At 39.5% G+C, this 26,883-nt stretch overlaps 3 protein-coding genes across 4 annotated transcripts in view; all 3 read left to right on the top strand.

Annotated features, from left to right (window-relative positions):
- The window catches only part of angpt4 (angiopoietin 4), an 81,412-nt gene extending 66,816 nt beyond the window's left edge, over nt 1-14,596 (top strand). Inside the window, exons 3-10 of one of the 2 annotated variants that reach the window (XM_087841092.1) lie at nt 40-161; nt 6,262-6,346; nt 6,668-6,815; nt 6,899-7,011; nt 8,014-8,115; nt 8,202-8,368; nt 9,097-9,230; nt 12,764-14,596. In XM_087841092.1, the coding sequence (XP_087697218.1) occupies nt 40-161; nt 6,262-6,346; nt 6,668-6,815; nt 6,899-7,011; nt 8,014-8,115; nt 8,202-8,368; nt 9,097-9,230; nt 12,764-12,924 (1,032 nt within the window). In that variant the 3' untranslated portion in view covers nt 12,925-14,596. The remainder of the gene's footprint in view (nt 1-39; nt 162-6,261; nt 6,347-6,667; nt 6,816-6,898; nt 7,012-8,013; nt 8,116-8,201; nt 8,369-9,096; nt 9,231-12,763) is intronic. The other variant, XM_087841093.1, reaches the window with a different exon arrangement.
- A 4,956-nt stretch (nt 14,597-19,552) lies between these two features.
- Nucleotides 19,553-25,047, top strand: cox6c (cytochrome c oxidase subunit 6C). The gene is made up of 4 exons (XM_006807372.2): nt 19,553-19,666; nt 22,108-22,222; nt 22,687-22,819; nt 24,905-25,047. The coding sequence occupies exons 2-3, from the start codon at nt 22,118-22,120 to the stop codon at nt 22,810-22,812; spliced, it is 231 nt and encodes a 76-aa protein (XP_006807435.1). The 5' UTR covers nt 19,553-19,666; nt 22,108-22,117; the 3' UTR covers nt 22,813-22,819; nt 24,905-25,047.
- Nucleotides 25,048-26,034: 987 nt separating this feature from the next.
- Nucleotides 26,035-26,883, top strand: part of LOC102784214 (serine/threonine-protein kinase 4-like) — a 51,773-nt gene continuing 50,924 nt past the window's right edge. Inside the window, exon 1 of the mRNA XM_087841094.1 lies at nt 26,035-26,473. Coding sequence (XP_087697220.1) covers nt 26,430-26,473 — 44 coding nt within the window. The 5' untranslated portion in view covers nt 26,035-26,429. The remainder of the gene's footprint in view (nt 26,474-26,883) is intronic.

The raw sequence follows: 26,883 nt of genomic DNA on the forward strand, positions 1-26,883 counted from the left end.
ACTTTTGTGAGTTTATCCTCTGTTTTTGTTTCTCATCAGGTCCTAAACCACACATCTCAGATAGAGATAAAACTTCTGGAGAATTCTCTGTCCACCAACAAGCTGGAAAAGGAACTGTTACTGCAAACTTCAGAGATCAGCCGGCTGCGAGATAAGAACAGGTGGGAAATGGTTTTGTTCAGTCAGCGTCTGTGTAGGTGGAAATTAATCATAAAACCAATTTAAAATCACTCTGAGTAAAGACAAAGGCTAAAAGGACTACTTTCTCTACAATCGAATGCTTGTACAGGGTTTGTCCTGACTCAGAATTGGCCTTTGGGGGACATTTGATTAACAAAAACATCTGCTGTGAGTTAATCGAGTTAATAAAACCTCGGTTAACAAAACTGGTTAAGAAACAAGAATAATACAGGAAGGGATTGAAGCCTCTTAGAGTGAGGCAGGATTTCTTTTTTCTGTAGAGGAACAACTCTGCAATAGTGAAGTTAGCACATCACAACCTTTAAAAGCAGCTGCCAAGTGATCATGTGAGACTGACGACATATGACAGAGACATGTCGCAAAGTAGCCGAACCTCATATAACCTCCTTTCTAACACTAATAAAGAGCACAGCTTGCAAAAGGAACATCATATTGTATTCATTAAGACTCCAGCTAGCAGCTGACCCTATAAAGTCACCGAGGTCATAGATCAGGTTAGCTTGAGGGTAGTTTTCCCATGCACTTTTATAAAACTAGACTTCTTTTGGCGTCAGAGAAATGAATCTGGGTTTGAGGCACTTCAGCGCTGACTTTACTATCAGAACTGGAGACTATGTTTATCTTTTATATACTATGACCTCATCAGGATCCCAACGTTATATTTTGTCAAAACATATATATATGTATGACTGATGAGCTTTTCTAGTAGCTATTAATAAATGTTTCTTTGCCCTCATAAAAATAAAGCCATTTTTTAATGAAAATGTAGCTGAAATATATCGACTCAAATGTTCATTTATGGAAATAATCATTAAGAAAAAATAGGTTTGCTGGATGTATACCAATCAAGTAAATTTAATTTTTATCAGATTACATTAAATGTAATATTTTAAATTCTACTTCTGTTATAAATTACATATAAAAATGTAAAATTTTTAAAAAGTAAATTTCTTCCCCCCTTTCTCACTGTCCCTCTCCCCTTCTGTTTTTCTTTTCCTTCCTCTTTCTTTCTCCCTTTCCTATCCCTCACTCATGTCTGTCCCGTCTGTAACAACTGAAAATAAAATAAAATAAATAATAAAAACAAAGGTCGATCAAATGGACCAATACGGCAATGCCATGATGATCCATTTGGCAAAATAAATCCATTGGGTATCCTTGTTGGTCTTCAGACAACAATTCTGACGGCTAAAGAACCAAATGGGACAGGCAAAAAAAAAAAAAAAAAAAAAAAAAGTAAAATTCAGTATTTTGGGTGTAAATCTTTGTTTCAAGTAGGGATGCACCGATACCGATACTGGTATCAGGTATCGGCGCCGATACTGTAAAATGTGTGTGTACTCATACTCGTAAAAGTTAACCGATACCATGAACCGATACCAACTTATTTCATTAATCAGAGGGTGGCTTGTCATTTCTGTTGTAGTTTTTTAGATTGGCCACTAGGGGGACATCCCGCGCTAAACAGGCACAGGGTTAGGCGAGTGAGACTGGCGGCTCCAGATAAAAAAGAGAAACTGGAGGCTGCTGTAGCTAGGCTAAACAAAATGTCAGCAGTGTGGAACAGCCAACTTTAACTCAGGTTTTGGAAAAGCGATGAAAAATGTCAAGAGAAAATCCACGGGCAGTGTGTGTGTGTGTGTGTGTGGTAGAAGTATCGGTTTTTGTACTCAGTATCGGCAAGTACTCAGATCCAAGTATCGGTATCGTATCGGTTTGAAAAAATTGGTATCGTTGCAGCCCTAGTTTCAAGTGTTCCTGAAATCAAACAAAGTGATTATCTTACAGTTATTTACATAAAAAAGAAATTCTGACTGAAGGTTTTACTTGATTTTATGACAAGTTTGGGTAAAAAGGTGGATTTATTTTGCTATTTTCTTAGTATAGTTAGAAGAGGTTTTGACAGACTTCAAACACATTGTGTGTTCTTGTATTTATTACAGGTGGTCTAATACATTTAATAAGCACTGTATATATAAGCACTGTATATTCACATGTTTATAGTTTTATGTATTTGGAAGTCAAGTATTTATTTTTCCATGTTCAGATGATGTCGTTGGATCAGGCTTTGTGTGCTCGGTGCTGCAGCCCCCCGTGGGCTCCTGCACTGTGGTTGCTGGGTCTTTCTTTTTTTTTCTTCTCCCCCCCCCAGTCTTGTCTGTTATGGTTGTAATGATCCAAAATAAAAAATACTAATATAATTGTAATAAAATATGACTGTCAAGTGCACCATTATAACAAATGCCGTAATGCTCCACTTGTGAAAGTGAATCTGTTTGGCATTCAGAAAACAGTTCTGGTTGCTACACTGCCGGACACGACAGCGAGAAGAAAAAAAAAGACTGGAGAAGGCTTATATACATTAATTTTTGCAGTGCACACGAGGTAGCTGACAGATTTAGCATTCCTGCTACATACTGGATCTGCTTCTAGACATGATGTCAAAATGTTGCTGCTTCAGCCTCTTTAACAGTGGCATATTTCTGAGATTTCCCCTGAGACAGACCAATATCTAAAACATATTCTGTTGCAGTCTGACAGGAAAAAAGACGAGCAGCTTATCAGTGACAACATCTGAAATACAAGCAAATCGTCGCAGCGACGTAAATATGTCCTCAGCTGTTACTGCGAGATGCCGAAATATTTGGAGACACAATATTTTTGTCATTTTTCATTGTGAGGTGAACTTGGACCGTGCACTGTGCAGTAAAACATGCAGAGCAATTATCGAGCATGTTTACAGTAACAGACAAACAAGAGTGCGGGTGTGTGAGACTGTGGGGAACAGTCGCTGATGATCAGCCACAACATCAAAAGCACCAAGAAGTCGATAACAAATCAGTAACATTGATCATCTCGTTATCGTGAGACGTTCTGCTGGGACCCCATCGTCCTGGCTTTCATGTGGATTTTACTTTGACACGTATGAAGGAAATAAGGCGATGAGACCTTTGTAAACAAAGGTGTCATGTTTGGTCCAGATACAGAAAATGGGCAACCAAACCAGTCTGACAATGCAATCAAAGAAGAGCTGATAACATGTCAGATGACTTGATACAGATCTGAAATCTGTTAAAGTCCCAAGTTGGACTTTATCCAGCTTCATCTTCAAACTGAAGCCAAAGTAGATTGCATCACTGAACACATTATTAGCAATCGTGTCTAAGTTTGTGTCAACAAAACTGACGTCTTTGTGTCTTTTGTGCCCGATTGCTCCTGATTTCTAGGAGTCGAGACTTCTAGAAATCCTGAAACCATAAACACCCACACAATACATTTTTGCCTCGCATACTTTTGAGACCTCAGTAAAACAGCTGTCTGAATCTACAAGAGTACATAAACTTTGCACACACATTTTAACACACACGTTCACACACACCACTTCACTCATGCTGCACAAACCACAGCGATCAGTGGCTCCCCATCAGTCCACACCACATTAGCGTTTCCCCGTTCATGTGCGGGTCAGCATGTTGAAGTGATCAGAAGCAGAAGCTGATAGCGTGTTTCAGCTCCTAATGTGACCAAAGTCTCACCTGCTAACGTAGAATAACATCAGTCATGGCTGTAAACGAGCTGCGTGATACAGCACGATGGTGGTTCACGTCTGACTTATGTCAGCTACACCTCTCAGAAAGTGGACGTGTGGTTGTAAGATTCATATTCACATATTACAGAACTACAGCAGAGTATTGAAGCCTAAATCCTCTTGATATCAGTTTACTTATTTATGTAGAAGGTGTGTAAGAAATAAGTGCTTACTGTATACTAAATTCAATTCTATTCTATTTTATTGATACAGCGCCAATCACAGCAACAGTCGCCTCAAGGCGCTTTATATTGTAAGGTAGACCCTCCAATAATACATAGAGAAAAACCCAACAATCATATGACCCCCTATGAAATACCACTTTGGCGACAGTGGGAAGGAAAAACTCCCTTTTAACAGGAAGAAACCTCCAGCAGAACCAGGCTCAGGGAGGGGCGGGGCCATCTGCTGTGATTGGTAGGGGCGAGAGAAGGAAGACAGGATAAAGACATGCTGTGGAAGAGAGACAGAGATTATTAACAATGTTAAATTACATTATGTGTCAAATTTTTAATCTTAAAATCTAAAAAACTGCAGAATTAATGGTCCTTTGAATCAGCCTCAAGCTGTGTCCCAAAACGTCGGCTGCATCCTTCGGAGGACCCGGTCTTTGCGGTCTACGTGGGCCGGGTCCTTCAAAGACCGAGAAAGCCGGAAGTGCGAGGCTGTGAAATGGGACGGTCCAGCCTTCAGATTAGACCAACAGATCAACACTAATGTACAGTGTAAGGCCATGAGCATGGGTGTTGGCTCCACATGGAGAAACTTTGACCCTTCAAAGTCTGAGTCTTCCTCATCAGCTATTTAATACTATATTTAAAAGTAGTGTTCTGATAATGGCTGCCAGCAGTTAGTGTGTATTCAACATATTTTCACCACATAAGTCACTTAGATGGAGCTTATTTGTAGAAACATTGAAAAGAAGATAACATTTTCCCCCTGGACTCCTGCAGACCAACGCACTCTTAGCGAGTTTGAACTAGAAGTTCAGCCACTTCGAGTGTCCCACGTTCCCCTCTGAAACTCCTGCCACTCCTTCATCGGGTTTCATTCATTTGGCTCATACTTTGTTGACCCAACTGTGGGCTGGAGTCTATTTTCAGCAGCTCTACTGCTGGTTCAGCTGCACAGATAACGAGAACTGTAGTCTGATCTGGCAGCAGAAATGATGGTCGCAATATTAATCTTTATTTCTCTACTGCAGCTTCGCTAATGAGACGGAATAATTCGGGAGGTAAAAACTCTGCTCCATCAAAAACAGAATAGAATATGGTCTTTCAGACCACCTTAATGTTTTTATCAACATTTTGCTGCTCCTGCTCTTCACTTGGATGTAATTAGGATTCCTCAGGAAAGCCTTCATTTCTTCCTCCGTCCTATGCTGCTTGTTTGCATGCGTGTAAAGCTATCACAAGGGTAGAAATCGTGACTGAATAAAGTGAGCTGTTCCAGAACTCTTCTAGTTTACATTTTGGTTTTGTAAGTGTGGAATCTCCTGGGCCCTTTTCCATTATTTCTTTACAAGTGTTTGTGTAACACCAGGCCTGCAGCACTAGAAAGGCAGCTTTTCTCTTTGCATCTGAAAAAGAAAAAAACAACCTGCACAAAAACTTGATCTCCCAAAAAATAATATTAGTCCTCAGGTTTTAAAAGACTCATACAGACAGTGGAATTTGTGCAATCTTGCAAATATCATAGAACAATTACTGACTCACATCTGAACTGTGAGGCAAACTGCGAAACCGCGTGCAGCGAAGGACACCAGCATCTCTCATGTTTAAGGAAGCTTCTTATTTCTGTTGTGATGATATTACTGAGTCTCGTTTTTCCTTAGTACAACAAAAAATAGTGTGACAGCAGAGATTATAACAGAAAGCCTTTGTATTCACATTCAGATATGAAAATTTTAAATCTAAGTGCAACGTATATGAAAAAATGAAGGGATGGACTGCGTATGCAAACCCAGTTAGGATTTTCAGCCTGTGCACCCAAACCCTTCACATCACCACAGATCAACATGACTCTTGATAAAACTATTAAAACGTCACCATTACTCTCGTCCTCTGATGCTCCTGAGGGTGCGTAGTCTGACGGGATGACTGAGACTGTTATTCATTCAAGAATAAAGAAAATAAACTTTTCTCTAAAGTGAAGTTTTATTTCCTGAGATTTTCTTCTGTTTTTCTTTTTGTTGCTTTGTTTTGCACTTTAGGGCCACGGCCGTCGAACCTGGTTAAAACCAAACAGCATGCATAGAGCTGATAACACACGAGTCAGAAAACTCACAGCAGAGCATTTATTAACTTTGTTGGTTGTATCATCAAAACACAAAGATCTACTTTGTCTTTGACTTGTGTAAATTATGCAATCAAAGCATTTTTGTAGTTTCTTTGATTTACTTTTATGGGAAAAAGCTCTGAAACAAAAACTGAGCTGAGGATTTATGAAGTTGTTTTTTTCTTTTGTTTCAGTCATTTGGAGAGCAAAGTTCAGATGTTGGAGTCGAAGCAGCGAGGAGAGCTGGAGGACATGAGGCAGGAGAAGAATAGACTTCAAGTTAGTAAAGCTTTGTAATTTTATATATCACCATCAGAAACATTTTTGCCTCGTGGGACATTTGCAAGCCCAAGTGGTTTAAAAACCGCTGTTAATTATAGAGTTTTAAGCACGTAGATGATGGTTTCACTGCTGTAATCTGGGCTGTCTTGGCGAGGGAAAGTCAAACATTACAAGAAATCTGTTAAAATCTATAAAACTGTTAAATTAAAAGTAAAAAGTCAAAGTAAAGAATAAAAAAGTACATTTTCAAGTCTGTGTGGATGTAGAACCAAAAAGCAGAAAGTGCTTAAACAGCAGTGAAACCTTTTTCTGGCTCAGTCCGTCATCAGGACTCAGATGGCGTCCATCGAGTCTTTAGAGAGGCAGCTGAGAGTCGCCAGCACCAACAACACCGCCCTGCAGAGACAACAGACGCAGCTGATGGAGTCTGTCCACACGCTCCTTAACATGGTGGCTAGTACCACAGGTACACACACACACAGGTACACATGAAGTATTTTTCACACAGTACATTTATATTTCTCACAATCTTCTGGCGTTTCGATGTAGCAGCGCCTCCCAGGAGCCAGATGTGGAGAGACTGTGCAGATGCTTACAAGGCCGGTCACTATGTGAGCGGCCTGTATCACGTCTACATCGGCAACAGGACTGAACCTGTGCAGGTAACGTCTCAACAGCAAACGTGCAGTGTTGCAAAGAGCGACTCGAATGGCAGCAAGTCAGAATTTATTTTTTGTACGTTAAAATGTTTGTAAAATGGCTTTAACAGGAGTTTTCTTATCAAACTCATTTTTTGTCATCTGTTTCCTGCTAGCTAACAACTGCCCTTAATAATCAGCTTCAATGATTATATTTGAATTACCTCAAAATGTTCAACAGGAAGAGAAACTGTCTTTATATTCAAGTGTCTTTGTATTTAGAATAATGTGATTCTAATGGTTACAGTTGTCAAAGGAGCTTACAAAGAAAAGCGTCTGGACTTTAAGTTGCTTGAAGACGTTTCACCTTCATCCGAGAAGCTTCTTCAGTTCTAAGGTCAAATGGTGGAGAGTCCCAGATATAAACCTAGTGGGAGTTTCCCCCCACAGAGGGACAAAAGGACCCCCTGATGATCCTCTAATCGCCTGAGCCAAGGTGTGGAACTGGGTGTGGGTCCCAATCAGCCAGAGTTTCGGGTGAGCTCGTTGTGAAACCTGGATCCACCTTATCATGTGATTTCCTGAGGTCAGATGGCCCAGGATGTGAGTGGGCGTTAAGGCGTCTGGGGAGGGAACTCAAAACTGGATTATAGATGGCAGAGAGTTGGTCCAGGTTTCACAACGAGCTCACCCGAAACTCTGGCTGATTGGGACCCACACCGAGTTTCACACCTTGGCTCAGGCGATTAGAGGATCATCAGGGGGTCCTTTTGTCCCTCTCAGTGGGAAACTCCCACTAGGTTTATATCTGGGACTCTCCACCATTTGACCTTAGAACTGAAGAAGCTTCTCGGATGAAGGTGAAACGTCTTCAACTTAAAGAAGTCCAGACGCTTTTCTTTCCAAGCTCCTTAGACTACGATGACCTGGATGACTGAGAACCTTCACAGACAATAGTTACAGTTAATATAATTGAAATCATCATTGGTAGTTAATGATCAGTCGTTTCTGTTTCTCCCCCTGAAGGTTTACTGTGACATGGAGACGAGTGGTGGAGGCTGGACAGTCTTCCAGAGACGGTTTAATGGCAGCGTGGACTTCCAGAGGAGCTGGAGGGAGTACCGAATGGTGCGTTTGTGTCACAGTCACCAGGATTTCTCCTGTCATTGTCATTATCAGTGTAAAGTGTGCTCCTCTTATCATTCTCCCTGCAGGGTTTCGGGGACGTGTTGGGCGAGCACTGGATGGGTAATGAAGTTTTGCACCTGCTGACCAATCAAGGTGTCTACTCTATGAGGGTGGAGATGATGGACTGGGAGGGAAACTCCGCCCACTCCCACTATGACCGATTTACACTGACCAGTGAGCGACAGCAGTACAGGTACACCCGCAGTACAAACACACACACACACAGTGTTTTACTTTAATGTTTTTAGAGTTTATTTTTACTATAATAATGAAAATAAAAAGCTGCTGATTACATCTGAAGGCGTGTATAATATTCAAACTTGAACAGACTAATATTGATTGTTTTGGAAACGCTGCTGTGTTGTAACTCTGCGATTTATTTTCCTGCTATTAATTATAATTAAATTGTTGATGACATGGTTCAACCACAGATTCATAAACCCCAAAAATGATGTCCTGAAATTGTTGATCTCAGCTGAGGAAATGAGATGCTGCATTATTCAGAGTGTCTGTGGGGAAAAAATCACTTTATAATTTATTAGTTGTGAAAATTGCTGTTAATTTGATGAAAGCTGATAACACTGCAGCTCAGCTTGGGGAACTGTTTCTGGCACGCTTCGGTGAGTGGATGCACTCGTCTGTGATTGTGTTGAGCAACAGTAAGATTTTCACACAGCTTTATAAAAACACCTTATGGGATTCCATTAATTCCATAAAGCCGGACCCACGTGTGGTCAGGATTCAGTGAAGTCCATAAAGGACCAACACACTTGGTCCTGCCAAAAACAGAGTCACCAGAAGGTGATCCATTGGATTCACTGCCTCATAGATGTACTGTAAATACATCCTGTCTACAAGAAAAGATTCAATCAGTGTTTGTTTCATCAGATCTTGTCCTCCTGTGTGTCTCCTCTCCCTCAGGTTGTATCTGAGAGGTTACAGTGGCACAGCAGGGAAGCAGAGCAGCCTGACCACCCACGGCTCCGGCTTCAGCACCCGAGACAAAGACAACGACAACTGCGAACACTGCAAATGTGCCATGATGCTCACTGGAGGTAGAAGCTTTTCTGTTTGTCAGCAGTTTAAAACAAACAAATGAAATAAACGAGATTATGTATTAGAAATACTCCATAAAGTTGAGATACTAAGATATTTTTGAGAAAATAGAAACACTGCATGCATTACATGGACAAAAGTTCTGGGTCATCCCACCTACAGGAGCTGCTTGGCCACAAACGTGGGGCCTTTTACGCACTCTGTGACCCCGCTCTGAAACTTTACATGCTCTCACACTTCACGGCTGAGTTCCTGTGGTTTGTAAACACTTTCACTTAACAACACAACTTACAGGCGGTCATGGAAGACCTGGGAGGATCGTGGAGCCATGTTTGACACCATGGAGCATGTTTCAGTGAGCTCTTTAGAACAAGCCTTTCACAAATGTCTGTAAAGGCACAGATAGGTACATGATTTTATACACCATTAGCACGTGGGCTAAAAACCCCTGAATTAAAAAATAATAAGGTTCAGTTCAGTTCAAGTTTATTGATAAAGCACAAAATCACAGCAACAATAACCTCAGCGTTCTTGGATGTAGTCTATTTCACTTAAAACCATGAAAACCATGAAACAACTGGATACATTTATTGAAAGTTTACTACTGACATAACAAATAAAACACACACGATGATTCACAAATACAATGTTTGCTGTTTGCAGATCAAAATTAGCAGTGTTTCCCCCCCAAAGTTCTGCTCTTTCAAACATCTGTCCCCATCATCGTTCACTGCACCACCCTTCACCTCACGTCAACGCCAAGACAAACAGCTCTTTAGACTCCCCTCGATTGGCTGTGAATTAACTTAATCGTTTTGGCAAAACGTCAAGTCCTTTGAGAAAAAGACGCCAGTGGTCACCATTAGACAGTGAGTCACTTAAAATCACAGCAATTTTACTGAGTGAAAGAGAGACAGTGACAGATGAAATAAGAAACCGAGGGAAGTAACAGTAAGGAGAGAGACGAAGAACAGACAAACATGTACAGCTGCAGTTTTCTCTCACGGAGATGATGATGATATAAACTTTATAAAAGGAAAAAAACATCCTGAGATCAGGAATTAAAGTATTATTTTCGGACACGTGTCATTTATTTACAAAACTGAGAAACGGATCCCAGTGGGTCCCCCTGCTGACATTTTATTGCTTTCATAGTCACTGTTAAAAACTTTTTATGTTTGTTGAACATTTCTAATTGTTTGCAGGCTTAGAACAAACATAATTATAAATCTAAATGGAGCTTAAACAGAAATGTGTCCTGTACTGAGGAAACTCTACAGATATGAGTCTTGTGTGATTATTTCAGCACGACATTCTCAGTACTAAACAAATATCAGAGAGGACACTCAAAAAGCACTGACTGTATATCAAAGACGGCAGCCACAGTGACATCACTCACGGGTTTCTAGACTCTTTAAAACTTTGACCAAAATCAATGCAGGGAACTGTTCTACTTTCTGTTCTTCCCTTTCAATAGAAATTAAGTGCAAATTGGCTTTAGGGCAGCAGAGGGCGCCCGTGAGTCAGTGACGCTGACTCAAGTGGCACTTCAGTATTGTGGTGAACATTTATGTGTGTGAACATATTTATTGGCAAGCTCAGTTAGCAAGCTGCTTTCAAAAACTTTATGGGTGCATCGCAAAAATACAGATATCTGCTAATATCTGCTCAGAGGATTGGGAAGCTCATCTGTAACCAGTGTTGCCAACTTAGCGACTTTGTCGCTATATTTAGCGAATTTTCAGACCCCTTAGCAACTTTTTTCTAAAAAGCGACTAGCGACAAATCTGGCGACTTTTTCTGGTGTTATTGGAGACTTATTTATGATGACTTTTTGACGTGAAAACGCGTATCGCTCTTACTCTCAACAGGCAGCGGTGCTGCCTTGGGCACCTCACCCGTCCCAAAGCGCTCACAGGCGGAGGATAGTCCTCCCCCCGCTGCTATCAGGGCAGGAGACGTTCACACCTGTGCGTCCAAACGGCAAATGAATCGGTTATGAGCGAAGCCGCTGATCCCACACTGACTGTAACGCAGTCAATTCTTTTACTGTTATGCTGTTTTGTGGATCACAAGGTTTAAAACTACTTATAAACACACACACAGTAACTCCACCAGAGTGCCTATTTCGGGTCACTTTTGCCGGTCCAAGCCCGGGTAAAGGAGCAGGGTCGGAATTGTGACATTAAAAAAAGCAATAATTGCTAAAAGAAATTTAATTTGTAGTTCTAAATAAATTCAAACTGCATTTAGGACGTTTTTTACTCACTTTATGTCTCTTCCACGATGTTATTTCTCTCTCCAACAACGTAGGTTACAATTACATTAGCATGACCAATTATGCAAATTAGGCGATGACGTCATTTGGCGACTTCTAGCGACTTTTAGGACAGCCAATAGCGATTTTCCTTACTGAGGAGTTGGCAACACTGTCTGTAACTGGAAGGTTGCCGGTTCGATCCCCGGGCTCTCTGTCCTGGTCATTGTGTCCTTGGGCAAGACACTTCACCTTCCGCCGACTGGTGTTGGCCAGAGGGGCCGATGGCGCGATATGGCAGCCTCGCTTCTGTCAGTCTGCCCCAGGGCAGCTGTGGCTACAACTGTAGCTGCCTCCACCAGTGTGTGAATGTGAGAGTGAATGAATAGTGGCATTGTAAAGCGCTTTGGGTGCCTAGAAAAAGCGCTATATAAATGCAATCCATTAATAAGTGCTAAAAAACAAAGAAACAAACAAAGCTCAAACTTCTTTAACCATCTATTAGTGCAGTTAACTGCACAACAAGACACAACCTAACAAGCAGCAAACTAGCAGAGTTGCGACAACCAGCACACCTGTCAATCAAAGAAACTGACATTTGAAAACATGGGTTACATATTTATGGTAACTCGTCACAAACGTGCTGAGTTCTTTACCTGTTAGTAGATTTTCACAGATCATTTCTGTTTTTCAAAGCAGAACTTTTCTTGTTTTTATGCTCATGTTGTTTTAATATTCGCAGCCTTCATCTTTGTCTTTATGGTATCAATGCATGTAGTCGATAGACGCTTTGAAACTCACCCCACATGACGCCACTACACCAATCAAATGCTTCATTCAGAAAACTCAAAGGAGGAGACGAGACATGAGAAGAGGGATTTAAATGTGACATGGTTCACACATGAGTAGTTAAGGAAAAATAAGAAAAGGGAAAATCAAACTACACTTTTCCATTATTTTAAGTTAAGCATTTTTTTTGAAAACAACTTTTTAAAAAGTTTTTTCATTATTTTTGAATACAAACCTTATTTTACTAAGACCCCACAGTTCATTATAAAAATATTAGTAAACATTGTTGAAATAATGTTGAGTTGTTTTCTCTAATTGGATCTAAATAAAAACATCTGGCAGGTTCACATTCGCTGTCACTCCTCCATTCAAAATATGCTTCAAGTGCTCCTAAAGTAAAATTGTACCACTGCAGTCTGCTTGTTTTATTACTGGATTCGTGTTATTAGTTGGTTTTTGTATCTCACTCCCTCTCACCTCCATCAGGTTGGTGGTTTGATGCCTGCGGTTTCTCCAACCTAAATGGTGTGTACTACTCCATCGGCCACAACATCAGGAAGCTTAACGGCATCAAGTGGCACCACTTCAAAGGTCCCAGCTACTCCCTGCACGCCACCTCCATGATGGTACGACCCTACGACTTTTAAAGGCACCCTTCACCCTCCACAATGGTTTGATCCAACGGAGCTTAAATACCACAGCGGTATCGACCTTCAACTCCTCCGAAATACCATCCAAAGCTTCAAAACAATGGCTCCCACCTTCACCACCATCATGGTGCAACCCTAAAACACCTCTTGGATATGATATGGTACAGCCCTGAACTGAGGAAATAGTGACTTTAAAACAATAATGGTTAAAGTCATGTGACTCGTGAGGACCTTGTTTGTTACATGTCTCCTGGACTTGTTTTCATAACCAAGGATCATACTGAGGAAAATAAGGGATGGATCATGTAAGAAAATATCTCGACTGCTTGAAATGTGATTGTCATTTAAATATGATGATGACGACACACACTTTCAGCCAGTCTGTGCTGGAAGCTATTAAACTGGTTGTGCTGGTTTGTACACGTGAGAAGTGCCAAAAGTGTTCACCCACACAGCCAGTCGCTGCGAGACGTGGGTCGGATTGTTGCTTTTGGGTTGGAAAAGGTACACTCTGTGGTACTCAGTCACTCCACCCCGGCTGGTACAGAAAGGGCGACTGAGGGCTTTCCAGAGCTGGAGCATACTGGCAGCTTCACGGTACTTTCCTATATGACATTTGAGAATGTGTTTAATGGTAAAAGGCATGAATGTGGACCTTCATAGCTCACCTGGTAGAACAGGCATCGTTTTACTGAAGGATGAGTTCGCTACTGTAGCCTGGGCTGCCCCCATTAAACTGTCACTGTCTAATAAAGTAATAATATTATCCACAAATCTGAATTGAAATACCTCTGTGGCTAGCATGAAGGTATTCGCCTGCTTTTTTAGGAGGGAATACGAGATTCTCTTTGATGTTATCAGTGTTTATAGTGCCACTATCTATGACCGGCACCAAAACACAGACAAGATTTAGACAGCTGATGTCCGTGTCTATGGGAGGTGCTACGGCCTCTGGCTGCCATATCACCTTCCCATGGACCCAACTTCTGCTTCTCAGATCTGTTGAGATGAGGACAGTCCTAACGGATAACTGGCTCTGCACCAGCACAACAATGGAAAAGAGGTTTGAGTGATTGGCTAGTTTTTGGTCTTTTGGTGAGCAATTGCATTGCATGTGCCATAAATGTCCTTGCACGTGGAAGCACTGCAACATGTTAATCAACAGACAGTGACTGTTTGTTAACAGATATCAAAGAACTGTGGAGAGACTGCAGATTTCTGCAAATGTACTTTCCAGATGGTACACAGGGCAGCAAGTTATACAAACTCGTCATTTTTGTAGTGTGATTGTGAAACCTCGGCGCTAGCGTTTTGGTCCCTGCCATATTGGGCTCTTGGAGCCAGAAGTGGCCATATTTGGATAAAAGGGTGGCGTTCCGAGTTACCAATTCCTGGAAATCTTGGTGAGGAGCTTCATCTCTCAAACAGATCCCTGCAAATTGCTAACACACTATTCAAATACTAGAATTTCACTCATCAAAACTGGAGCGCAAACTTTTTTGGACAGCCTGCACCACACAGCACGCCAGGCTATTAGTCAGATAATTGTCAGATCAAAACTGCTCCAACAGGGAGCAGGATGGCAAACATGATGCAGCAACTGTAAGCAGCAGCTCTATGACAGCTCGCAGCCACAGCAGCCTGCAAGCCTCCAAATACTGAAACAGGTGAGTTATTTACAACCTTGTTTTTGTTGTAAGGGCTGAATGACCTCCATGAGTTTGTCCTGTGATTTCTGTTGCTGCGAGTCTTTCTACAGAAAGCGTCTATGTTTAAGAAAACGTTAATATAAGGCGAGAAAACAAGCAGTGAGGATATTGGAGTTTATTACACGGACAGTTTAATACTGAGAGATATGTGACTGAGCAGAGTGGAGTTGGCTTTCACAACCCACTTTTACTTGGACTGTTTTTAAAGGAAGCCAGCGTTTCCACATGTTTATCAACAATTTTATAAACGTGGACGCTAAAGCTGGTGTGACTGCCAGAACATGAATCACATCAAACTGATGAAATGTGAGAGTCACGTTGAGGATTGATCTGATTAGCTGGAACAACATCAGGAGCCACAGCGGATGATGTCCAGCAGGAGAAGGTGATTTTCTTCCCGCTCGCCTCCTCCTTTGGCTGGTTTGGATGCGCGGTGGTGGACGGTCCATCCTGGGAATGTCCTCGTGTGACCCTGGACGTAATTGTGGGACATCTTAGATGCCGAATCAGCACATCTCAGATTCTACTTACCACAGCGTTGATTGAAGCTTGTGCATCATAAATAGAGAATGATGCATGACACATGCAGCTGGAGAGACCCTGAACGCTCTGGTTTTCATTATTGGTCAAGAAATAATGGCAAGCAGATTGAGTTTTTTCATGAATAAGTAATCGCATGTTTGCATATGTCAACACTTAAAGAACTCTACAAGGAAGAAAGGAGGCAAACAAAACGCAGATCAACCTTTTTCAGCTGTTTTTGTTTTGGACGATGAGCAAAGAAAAGAATTCAGTGAAAGTGAACCACACGCCAGTGATTTACCAGATTCTGAAGTATTGTTGCTATAATTATCTTCCTAATACGAACAATATTGTTTTTTTGTCTCTTGTTGGTCTCTGCTCTTCATTACTGCACAAATAAACTAAATTCCCATCGCTGTCATACAAACAATAAATGATTTACAAGATATGATTTTATGATTTCTGGTTGTGAATTTCTCATTTTCTGTCTCATGAAGGCGCTCTCAATCTGTGGGCCCCCTGCAGCCGGGCAACCAGATAATATGCAGTGAAACTGAGGCTCCTTTAAATGACTGTGTTAAAATTGTGCAGTTGATACATTGTAGCTGCGTGAACTGCAGCATCTATGGTCCACTTGGTAGCAACATGCAGTAAAAACATCATATCGATTAACACAAGGATGTCTCTGCTGAATGAGATCTAATGGGCTCACAGTGGTAACGTGCTAATTGCAACAGCTATCAGTCTGCCAAAGTGAATGCGTGTGTAATAATCATTTAAACACTTTTCACGCCGTTTAAAATTCATCAGAGTCCAACATCAGCAGAGCAACGCAGACACACGAGCGCAGAGATTCAGCACAGGATGATAAATCAAGCTTAATATTTAATTATTTAACTTGTGTCAAGAAAATAAACACATGTTTTAATGCTATCAGGTTGATATTTGAGTAATTAAAAGTCAACTTGGGTCATATTTTTAATAAATAAAGGAAAAATGTTGTAGGAGTGTGGGGGCGTGAACATTCTTGGCTTCTGATGGGGGAGGCACGCCAGAAAAAGTCCGGGAAACACTGATGTCATTCGTCTCATCTGTCAGACCGTGCACACACACACGTAACAAGCTTTACATTAAACCACAAGTAATTGACAGTAACTAAAACAGAGCTGGGAAAGAGGCGTCTGTCAAGAATTTCATTACAGCTTTCATATCAGTTTTAGATTTGTTCTAGGTTGTGTGGGTAGGTGTGTGAGAAGATTCAATCCCGTGTCTTTGGTATTTGGTATTCAGGGGATGATTCTAACATATATATACATATATATATAGATAGATAGATAGATATATGAACTAATCAGTTAATTTTTTAAGACACATTTTACTTTTTAAAAACATTTGAACAAGTTATCAGTCAAACACCAAAGATCACAAATGAAATTCTTACCTGATCTCGTCTCCAGCAACCACAGCATTTCAGGTTTATTGTCATTATTATCATTAAAAAGTTAATTATCCCGACTTATTATTCTTGAGGAATTTGTGAAGACCATTAAGTAGTTTGCAGGTTTTTGAAGTCTTTTAATGAATCCTTCTAATGTCATGGTATTTATGGTCTTAAGATGCACTTTACAGGAGTGAGGCTGAGGGCGGGTGGAGTGTGTGGTTGGTGTCTCTGTTTTGTACAGGATGTTGTTCTGCAGTGAGGCTCGTTTAACAAGTTTCACTTTTCCAGCGTTAAACCTGTTTTTTATGTACTGCACACATGTGGTGATGCTTGTCCACGTAACACTGAGCAGCCTGCAGCTGTATAATAAAGTATGTTGTTAAAAACTGGTTTCACTGTGTGATGTTCCTCTTTGACCTGAAAGCATAATGACAGTAAATCATATTTTCAGTAAATACTTACAAAGATGTACTTTTGCATCTTGTCATTTTAGAATATACAGACTTTTGGCACTATGACATTTGGATTCTGTAGTTTAAGGAACTTTTCCTTGCAATTGAAATAATGTTGTTTTATCACATCTCAATCCTGCATTTACTGAACTTATAGATATTAAATAAGAACTATTTTTCTATAGATTTAAAATAAGCCTGAGGAAAATATCATTTGCATCATTCGTGTTTTTCAGGTTAGGGTAACAATCTCTCATCTCACATCAAAAAATATATATTATTATTCAAATTTCAGCAAACAGTTTAAACACCAAGTGAGAACAAACAAAATACAAGTAAAAGAAAATAAGTAGAGAATTTAAAATGCATTCTTTTTTTTTAAAACTTTCTTTTTATTGTTTTTCTTTAAACACTATACAACAAAACAACAACAACAACAACAAAAAGATAAATACAACAAGTAGGATAACAAAAAACAAACAAACAAAACAAACAAAAAAACAAAAAAAAACATGTTGGATCTCTTTGTTTCTACAGTTTGATCATTTCTCATTATCATAATCAATGTGTTGGTCTTTATCCTGCTGGGTTTATGTACTCAGTCCATTTCTCCCACTTTTTATGGTATTGATCTTCCTGAGTCCTTATTCTGTAGGTCAGTTGTTCCATGGTTTGTATTTCATCTTTAATTTTGATCCATTCGTCCTGTGATGGTGGGTCTATCTTGTTCCATTTTCTTGTAATTGCCTTTTTACAGGCAGCAAGCATAATTTTCAATATGTATCTATCTTCTTTCATCACATTTCCCGTAATGACACCAAAGTATAATAATGTACAAGTCTTAGATACAGTATAACCCAGAATTTTACCTATAACTAAATGAATATTTTCCCAAAATTTTGTAATCTTGGGACAGAACCAGAACACATGGGAATGATTCACATTTACCTCTCCACAGCCCCTCCAACACGGTTGTGGTAATGAGGTATGTTTGTTTCTTAATTTTGGGTGTTATAAAAAATCTAATTACATTTTTCCAGCAGTGCAGTCTGGAGACTAAAATGCATTCTTATGGTTCATTAGTAATAATAATAATAATAACTTACATAAACTAATGAATGATAAAATAAATGAATGAAGAAGTGGAGGTATGAAAACTAGAAAAACCCAAAATTCAAAAGCTGATAAAGCTAATATTCTCTACTTGCAGCCTTCTTAAATAAAACGTAAGTATTGCGTTATTCTGATCTTATACTATAAATTGCTTTTCTGTTCTTATTTTTATTCATTTATTACATTTAATATTTATATAGTATTATACTACACAAGCTGTTAGGCTCCACAGGTGAACACTTCTTGGTCGCTGTTCTGTTTTCTAACCATTCTGTGCTGTTCTGCCTCCCTCTTGTGGTCAGACTGTGTTACTACAACAGATAAACTTTTGGTCAAAGGATCTGCATATCCTCCTTCATTACATCCCTAAATCTTCTCTGTGGTCCTCCTCTTTTGCTCCTGCCCAGCAGCTCTATTATCGCCATCCTTTATGTAATATATCCACTAGCCCCCCTTTGCACGTGTCCAAACTATCTCTGCCTCTCTAACTTTAGCGGTGTCTGAATTCAGGGGCTGTATCCTTCGGAGGACCCGGGCTGCGCGGTCTATGTGGGCCGGCTCCTTCCAAAGACCGAGAAGGCTGGAAGTGCGAGGCTGTGAAATGGGAAGAGAAGAGGCTCAGAGCAGATCCCTGGTGTAACCCTCAACCCCCAGCATGAATCCATGACCTGACACTCATAAAGCACAAGCACACATCATCACTGTGTCACTGTCCTCCTCATACATGTCCTGCACCACCCTCTCACACACTTCTCTGCCACTCCTACCTTCCCCACACAGTACCACAGCTCCTCTCTTAACATCTGTTTTCTCTGATCCACAAAGACTCAGTGAAGCACATTCTGATCATCTTAAAACTTCTACATCAACACTCTCAAAGCAAACATCACATCTGTAGAGCTTTTTCGCCGCATCTCACCCCCCAAAGTTATTCCCAAAGAGATCTAGTGGGGAAAGTCCATTGCCCTCTCTCATAGAAATTTCTATACATCCACAGGTATAACTGAACCTAATAAATCTCACTTAGTTTTGTATTTTATAATTAGTTTTCTTTTCATTTCACTGTCACTTGTATTTATAATTCAGTTTAGTTTCAGTTTACTTTTTTATTGTTTGAAAAGTGCCGTTTTAGTTTAGTTTTTTTTAGTGCTAGTATTAGTCTTTTTAATTATTCTTGTAATTGTGAATGCGAGAATTTCCACAATACTGACAAGAACTGAAAATGTTGAAGCAAAATTGCAAAGCAATATACTGAAAGATCCATTTCCTGATGTGATGTCATAATGTGAGACAACAAAACAAGATAAAATAGGTTTATAAATAAAATCATGCGAAACTATTTCATACGTCACCTTGTCGTTGTTGCCTTCTGTGACCTCAGTTGCTCTGACTGACTTCGCTTTTACTCCACCTAAGTTTGTCCCTCCGCCGTCCCGTCAGAATCTCTTCCGGTTGCAGCTGCAGTGCGTTAGCGGTTTCTGTGAAGGTCGTGAATCCAACCTGTGAGTATCTGTCAAAACGGAAAACGTTTATATTCTTACACTGAATTTTGTATATAATATGTTGAGTTTCAGATGGCTGATATCTTCCGGGTTATTACAGTTTCTCGTATTTTCTCTGCTTTCTTCTTTTTGTCGCGGGCCGGTTAGCTGTCATTGTGTACAGCTAAAGCTAACTCGGCGCTAACTCAAAGCCTGTTACTCTTATAAACTGTAGTCCAACAATATATGCTAGTTTATGCAGGCTGTGTTGGTGTTGGTATAGCTTTTCCCACCAATAGATAAAGAAATGGTCGTATTAGAAAGCAAATGACTCTTTTTTTAGTGTCGCCAGTAAGCTAACGTTATTCTGACCCTGCGCCGAAGCTGGTGGCGTCAAACCGATTTTATTTCCGTTAATAATCAAAATCAGCCCGTTCAAGCCCTTCGATAATGCATATAGATATTATTTAAGAGTCTTTAAGTGTAAACGAGGGCACACGTCAGAGGTAGTAATGGGACTAAGGTCACACCGCTTGAGTGCAGACCTGACTCTGCAGCCGTGTGTAATGGCGATCCTCCTCTCTCACACACACCAACACACGGATTCATTTCATTCTGCGTGTTTTCAATATTTCATTGTTGTCTTGGATCTTGTGTGTCGTATTGAGTTAATTCAGGTGAAGCAGGGTTTTGAGAACAGCAGGTTCATTTAGGGGTGACTGCTAACGACCTTCAGGCGAATTAGGAGCCTCAGATGGGTCCTTTTACCTGCTTTTATTTATTAACTGGTGCCAGAGATGTGAGGTGGAAACATGACCATTAAAGAATCCAGGATTTAAATCTGCACCAACAAAGAGGACGGTATAACTTCCAGCCGAATAAAGCTTCTATCACACCTTTTTAAAGCAGATATATCAAATGTTAGAGTCGGGATCTTATTTGTGTAGTCTTTATATTTTGGTGACTACCGAAATTAACTTTAATCTATGAAATGATTCAGAATAACTGCCTGAGTAAATGTCTACATGCACTTCAAGGTTTCAAGATTAAAACTTTCCTGCGTTGTTAATAAAAAAAATCAGGACTGAGATAAATGTTTTTTACACATTATGTTTAAGTAGGGTTAATATAATGTATGAAATGTATTTTTATATATCAAAAGTAAGAAATTAAAGGAAAATGTACCGATTTTGTTTTATTATTAGTAAGTTAAGTTAGTCAAATAGTGAGTTTAATTGTTTTGTCAGTTTTTAGGAAAAAGGGTGTCTTATGGAAGATATTTTCAGATTTCAGTTTCTCGAGTGAGGAGATTTGCAGCCTTGGTTATTCACCAACAGGGTTTCTGGTTTTTAATAGTCTAAAAATCCAAAAATGAGTTTCACAAATTAAATTTTTGTTTTTGTCTTAAAAATTTATCAAGTTTATTTTATAAAGTTGCATTAAATTCAGTTTCTGTTAAATGTGTTTTGGTGGAAAGGTAGAAACAGATCATGCACTCATCAAAAGGTTGGTGGATCAATCCAAGTTCAATTCAATTCAATTCAATTTTATTTATAAAGCGCCAAATCACAACAAAAGTCGCCTCAAGGCGCTTCATAGATACAGAGAAAAGGCAATCAGTCCTCATTCCAGATATCCTTGGGGCAAGATGCTAACCTAAATTCCTCTCTGATGCATCCGTCATAGTATGAATGTGTGTGAATGTTAGAAAGTAATTGCATAGAAAAATAATTGGAAGAAGTGCTTGTGAATGGGTGAATAATTGGATTGCTCAGAGTAAGAAAGGACTATGTTAGAAGCCCATTTAGTCCATTTATTATAACAAAACTACAGAATAAAGCCACAATGGTGAAAATTTGTTTTCAAAACTGTCTGCTTAGCAAACTGCATTTAAAAACTACTTTGTATGTACTGCAGTATTCAGTATGTGTACAATTCCAACATATTTTGACTTTGTACTTTCACCTTTGACCTCCTTGCTGAGTGGGTCACAGTAGCCACGAAAGCATGCTGGCAACAGGCATCCTGGTATTGTTAGTGTGCTGCAGTATTTGGATATACTTAAAATTTGTGTGCAGGCCATTTAGTCTCATCCATGTTTTCTTCCATATTTCCTTCCACGGTCACTCTCTGTGTCGTCACTGCAGTTTTTATTGTCTCTATTAAAACTTCCATGGTGGCAATGGTAAAACATGGAAGCTATAAAACTACATGCATCTTATTTTTATAAATCCACTTTTACCAAAACACACAACATGATTTGTATTCAGTGTATTTACATCGGGTCATTCTTCAAATTAGGTTGTTAAATTCAGCTTTTATTTTACTCTGATCACTAACCAGGAAATGATTGTTTTAAACATTTTAAAGTGAAATGATATAACGACAGTACTTTTGTTCTTTGAATTTAATAATTGGGGGAACATTTAAATTATTTTTTTTGTATTTTTTCCCCTCTGCAGGTGATTCATCATGTCTCTGCCAAAGCCAATGATGAGGGGGCTGCTTGCAAAGCGACTGAGGTTTCACCTGCCCATTGCTTTCACTCTGGCTTTAACAGCTGCCATTGCATTCAAGGTGAGAGGATGACGCACACTCAGGTGGCTGCAGACACAACTCTGATGGTGACGTCAAGATAAAAAATGACACAGCCGTGATGAAAGGAACACATCAAAGTGTCCTGTCAGTATCTAGATCCACTTACAGCTCAGCAGACAGCTGATTGGCTCTTCTGTTGTCATCATATTTTATTCATCACATTTATTTTCTAGTTAAACTTCTTTTTTTCAGATCAGTTTATAAGATGCAATGAATCATTCACTTAAAGGATATGACGTTTTTGATGTTGACAAATAAATACAGTAATATAATATTGTAATATATAATATAGAGATTTTTTTTATTGTGACCAGTTTTACTCTTCTACATAGTGAGTATCCTACTTTCACTTTTAATACTTTGAGTAGTGTCTGTTATCTCTGTAGTTATACTAATTTTACCTGCAGTAAGTTCTGTCATATTTTTGTTGTTATTCCCCACAGTACACGGTGACAGAGCCCAAGAAACAGGCGTACGCAGACTTCTACAAGCAGTACGATGCCGTCAAAGAGTTCAACGCCATGAGGGAAGCTGGGATCTTTGAGAGTGTGCAGCCCACTGGGAAATAAAGCCACGGTGAGGGCCTCATTACTTGGCTTTAAATATTGTCATTTCAAACTTCGGTATCATATGGAGTGTAATATATGATATGATGGTGTTTCCATCAGCATTAACGTTCTGGTTTTTTTTTTTTCGTGAAGATAATATTCTTAGTTTAAAGCAGGTCATGGAAACACAAACTTTAATTTAGGATATGTCAGATTAGCCTTTTAATATTTTCTGAAAATGATATGAGATGTGCAGATATTGAGAATTTATTATTACTGCAGTTTGTAACAACTTCTTTCTTGTTTACGGTAGAGGTGGAATCACCATACATCCCTCGATACGATATTATCACAATACTTAACGCACGATACGATATTATTGCAATTTTTTAAAATATTTTGCGATATTCAGATTCTGTACATAAAGGTAAACTTTATCAATATTCATTTTATCTAATATCAAAGTCTCACACTCAGTCTTTCTCTCATTTCAGTTTTATTGTTGACAAACTGAACGGTTTGTATTACAGTCTAGTCCAACTTAACTGAATCAACCATCTGGTACAATTATAGCTATTCTGAACTATGCAGTTTATGAAAACTATGCAGCCCCTTCAGCAACTGAAGAATTTGAAAGTAAATTAAAACAAAATATAATTTTACATTAAATAAAAAAGTTTTAAACTTAATTAAAATAAAACATGTTTATTGCTGCCAAAAAAAGAGTTAAACACATTTGGACAGTGAAGGAATGTCAGGATTCTTGCTCAGAAAAAGGATCAACATGCTCTGAAGTCAGAGCATGTTCCAGTCCACAAAAACCTTTTTTGTAACAAAATATCGATTTCTGCTGTCCCTGTATCGATACATTATTAGCAAACAAAATATCACGATACTGCACAGTATCGATTTTTTCCCCCACCCGTAGTTTACGGGCAGTTTCTGTGACTGAGCAGGGCTGCATATTCAAAGGAAAAAGTTCACATCTGTGGTTGGAACAAGAGACACAGCTAGTTTTAAATATAGGGAAAGTGGATCTAATCAGATTTATTGGCATGCAAACAAACATTACAGCAGCCATGTTTTCAAGAAAGTGTTTGAAAGCTGTCTGTGCATCGCTGAGCAACATTGTTGGAAAGTATTTCATGTTAGGTGCTGTAGCAATTCTTCAAAAGAATGATGCAGATCCCAGATTTATAAAAAAAACTGGGGGGGCGGGGGGGCAAGTTAAATACTTTAAAAATGTTTTTAAACAAGTCCTTTTTACCACAGGCGTGATCTTAATTGAATCCTAAACAAATGATAAATTCCATTATTCTGAAGTATTTCCACTTCACTCTTTAAGCTGAGTGTTAAGTAAAGCAGTTCACCTTTCATCAGGCTTTAGCTTCACAGCTGCACATTATGCATGAGTAACACAGTACATGGAGATGGAGCATTTCACAATATTGCAGATGTTTTCTTTTGCAAGCTCGGATTTTGTTTTAGTAAAACTGTTACGTTTAATTATGAACGCAGCTTGGTGCCTGCTGCTGAGGTCCTTTGAATTTGTATGTTTTCTAAAGGCCAACAGGGGGCGCCGACTCTGACTGGAAAGAATTCAGATTGAAGAGAAGTGTTTAGAAAAAAGACGGTCGGCTCTGTGGAGTTTGGTCTCTGAGTTGTTTAAAGTCTCACTGAATACAACATGATGGGCGTTCGTATAAATTATGGAGTCAGAAATGGATGATACAGCAAGGTTTGCTTCAGGGTGGGGCTACCATATAAATGTTGCTGCCCTGTGATGAGCTCACAGCATCCGTTTCTCAGTCAGGTCCGCGCCTCGCAGGCACATAAAGTTTCAAAACGTCTGTGAGACGGTGACGTTACGAGCAAATAGGTGATGTCATGGTGGCTGCATCCATGTTTTGTATACAGCTTTTGTTTAATCTTAGATCTTTTTTAATTTAAGTTTTATAAATTGTATGTAAACTGGAATAGTACTTTATTTTATACTAGCTCAGTAAGAATAGTATTTTTTTATTTAAACAAAACGTTTGTCGTGCTCGTCAACGTGCTTACTGACGTGTCAAACCACGTGCATCTCTAATGTCTGGTTGTTTCCTTCCTCCAGCTCTGCTTCCCTGTTGTTCATTCCTGGTCTAAAAGATGGTTCCTCTCCACCTCCACCTTGACGTTACCTACTGATCAGATGTAAACGTCGCTTTGCTGTTTTTGTTCATTCAAATAAAATAAACTATTCTATTAATGATCAAACATCTGCCTTTGTGATTTATTCAAAATAAGCTTTGAATCTCACTGAAGTGTTAGATGAACAAACATAAACAACGACGGGGTTGGACTGGACTCCAATATTAATGAGCATCACATGTGTCTTTTGTATCTCTGTGTTTGTTATTGACTGCCTCACTGTACTGTCAAATGTTCTAATCGGTTTGACATTTTTGGGATGGAGTATTTTGAAAATGCTTTGACGTTTGAGGTGAAGCATCAAGTGTGCGCATTACTAATGCTGAGGTTGTGTCTACTGAAAATGCTCAAAGCTTCCAAAATCAAGTTCAAACTGAGGGTTATCTTATACATGGTATAAAAGCTTCAAGGTTTATCTATCACCCGAGAAAGCAGTGTGATTAAAGTAAATCAGTGTATACATTAATGCTCACAAAGCAGGAGATAGATACAAAGTTATTACAACATTTCCAAACTTTATTGATTAATACATTAATAATAATTAATACATTATGAAGAAATTAAAGAGATGCTCACTACAGAACAAACCTGATAGAGGCAGGGAGTGAAAGATTTCAAAGACTGGAAGAAAGAAAGCTAGTAATAAATGTTTCTAAAGACAAAAGGACTGCGTTGGGAATTGTAGTCTCCAAGAAAACCATCACTAGACTTCACCCTATAAATAAAATTTAACAGAACTGAATTGAATAAAGAAGGATGTGTGAAGATTCTGAAAGAAAATCTCAAGCAGCCAGCAGTAAATCTGTTTGGGTCTTTGGTCTGTTTTCCTACACAACAACGACCCAAAACATGCCCCGCTCCAAACATGAACAGAAACAGAATACGGTAACTTTATATAATATTAGTAACTTATCATGTTTCGGTGTTATAATTGTTTTTTCAACATACTTGGACAACTGTCGTGTATTGGATGGATGGATTCTATCTGGTGCCCCCTGCTGGCCGCGTCCCGCACTGCAGTCTTTGTTTGCACCGCCTTCTACTACACTTCCTGGTTTTTTCAGGTGGATGTCACAGCGGCTGCCAAACGGTCTGTCAAACAAGTCTAAAGTTGGAGGACGGGAGAGGAGGATGAATTCAGTGATGAGAATACGGCAGCTGGAAGAAACGCGCGGTGTGTGTGGAGCCTGTATTGCAGAATGATGACCGGACGTTGTATTTTTGGCGGATATCAGGCAGCAGCGGCGGCAGCGGGGAGGCTGCTGTGAGGCGGAGGAGCGGGCTAACTGTCCCTCTAGCTGCTGCTAGCCAGTTAGCGAGCGAGTTAGCATTAAGCGGTCTGCTACTGTTAGCATCGAGTGTCTGCTTTGAAACGTTGGCCAGATCCCCCCGAGTTTGACTGCAGGCCAGAAGATCCAGAAGAGTCTGGTTCTCCTGAAGAGGACATCATGGACTACAAGGACAAAGTACAGATGAGGCATAACCCTCGCAGGTAAAGCTATGCTAAGAATGAAAACAGGCTTTTTGATGGCTGGCATCTCATTGATTTTATCAGTCTAACGGTAGCACTCGGTGAAGTTTGTCAGTGGGGTGGCAATCTTCCGGCCAATTGGTATCTATTCAATGAGGCTGTAGCATTACATAACCGACTGTACGATAAAACAGACATTAAGTTAAAACGACTTTAAAGCTTCTCCATGTCCCCTGTAGTCTTCTTATGGGTAACTTTAATGGATCGTGCTGTCCTACATATAGTTTATGTCTTAAAAGAGTCTGTTCTGATATGTTGTTCTTTTACAATATCCAGAAATTGTAACAAAAAGTCTAAAGTTAGTCTTACGATTCCTTAAGACCTTAAACGTTTCTCGCCTAAAAAGCTGCAAACAGAACTTTTTTTTGTCT

This window comes from Neolamprologus brichardi, chromosome 5 (assembly GCF_056152115.1).
Source record: "Neolamprologus brichardi isolate AB-2024 chromosome 5, ASM5615211v1, whole genome shotgun sequence".
Lineage (NCBI taxonomy): Eukaryota > Metazoa > Chordata > Actinopteri > Cichliformes > Cichlidae > Neolamprologus > Neolamprologus brichardi.

What these genes read in the sequence shown, in the direction of transcription:
- cox6c (XM_006807372.2), top strand. Translation starts at nt 22,118, where the DNA reads ATGTCTCTGCCAAAGCCAATGATGAGGGGGCTGCTTGCAAAGCGACTG. An exon ending in CAGCTGCCATTGCATTCAAG is followed by an intron (nt 22,223 to 22,686) that starts GTGAGAGGATGA and finishes TATTCCCCACAG; the next exon opens with TACACGGTGACAGAGCCCAA.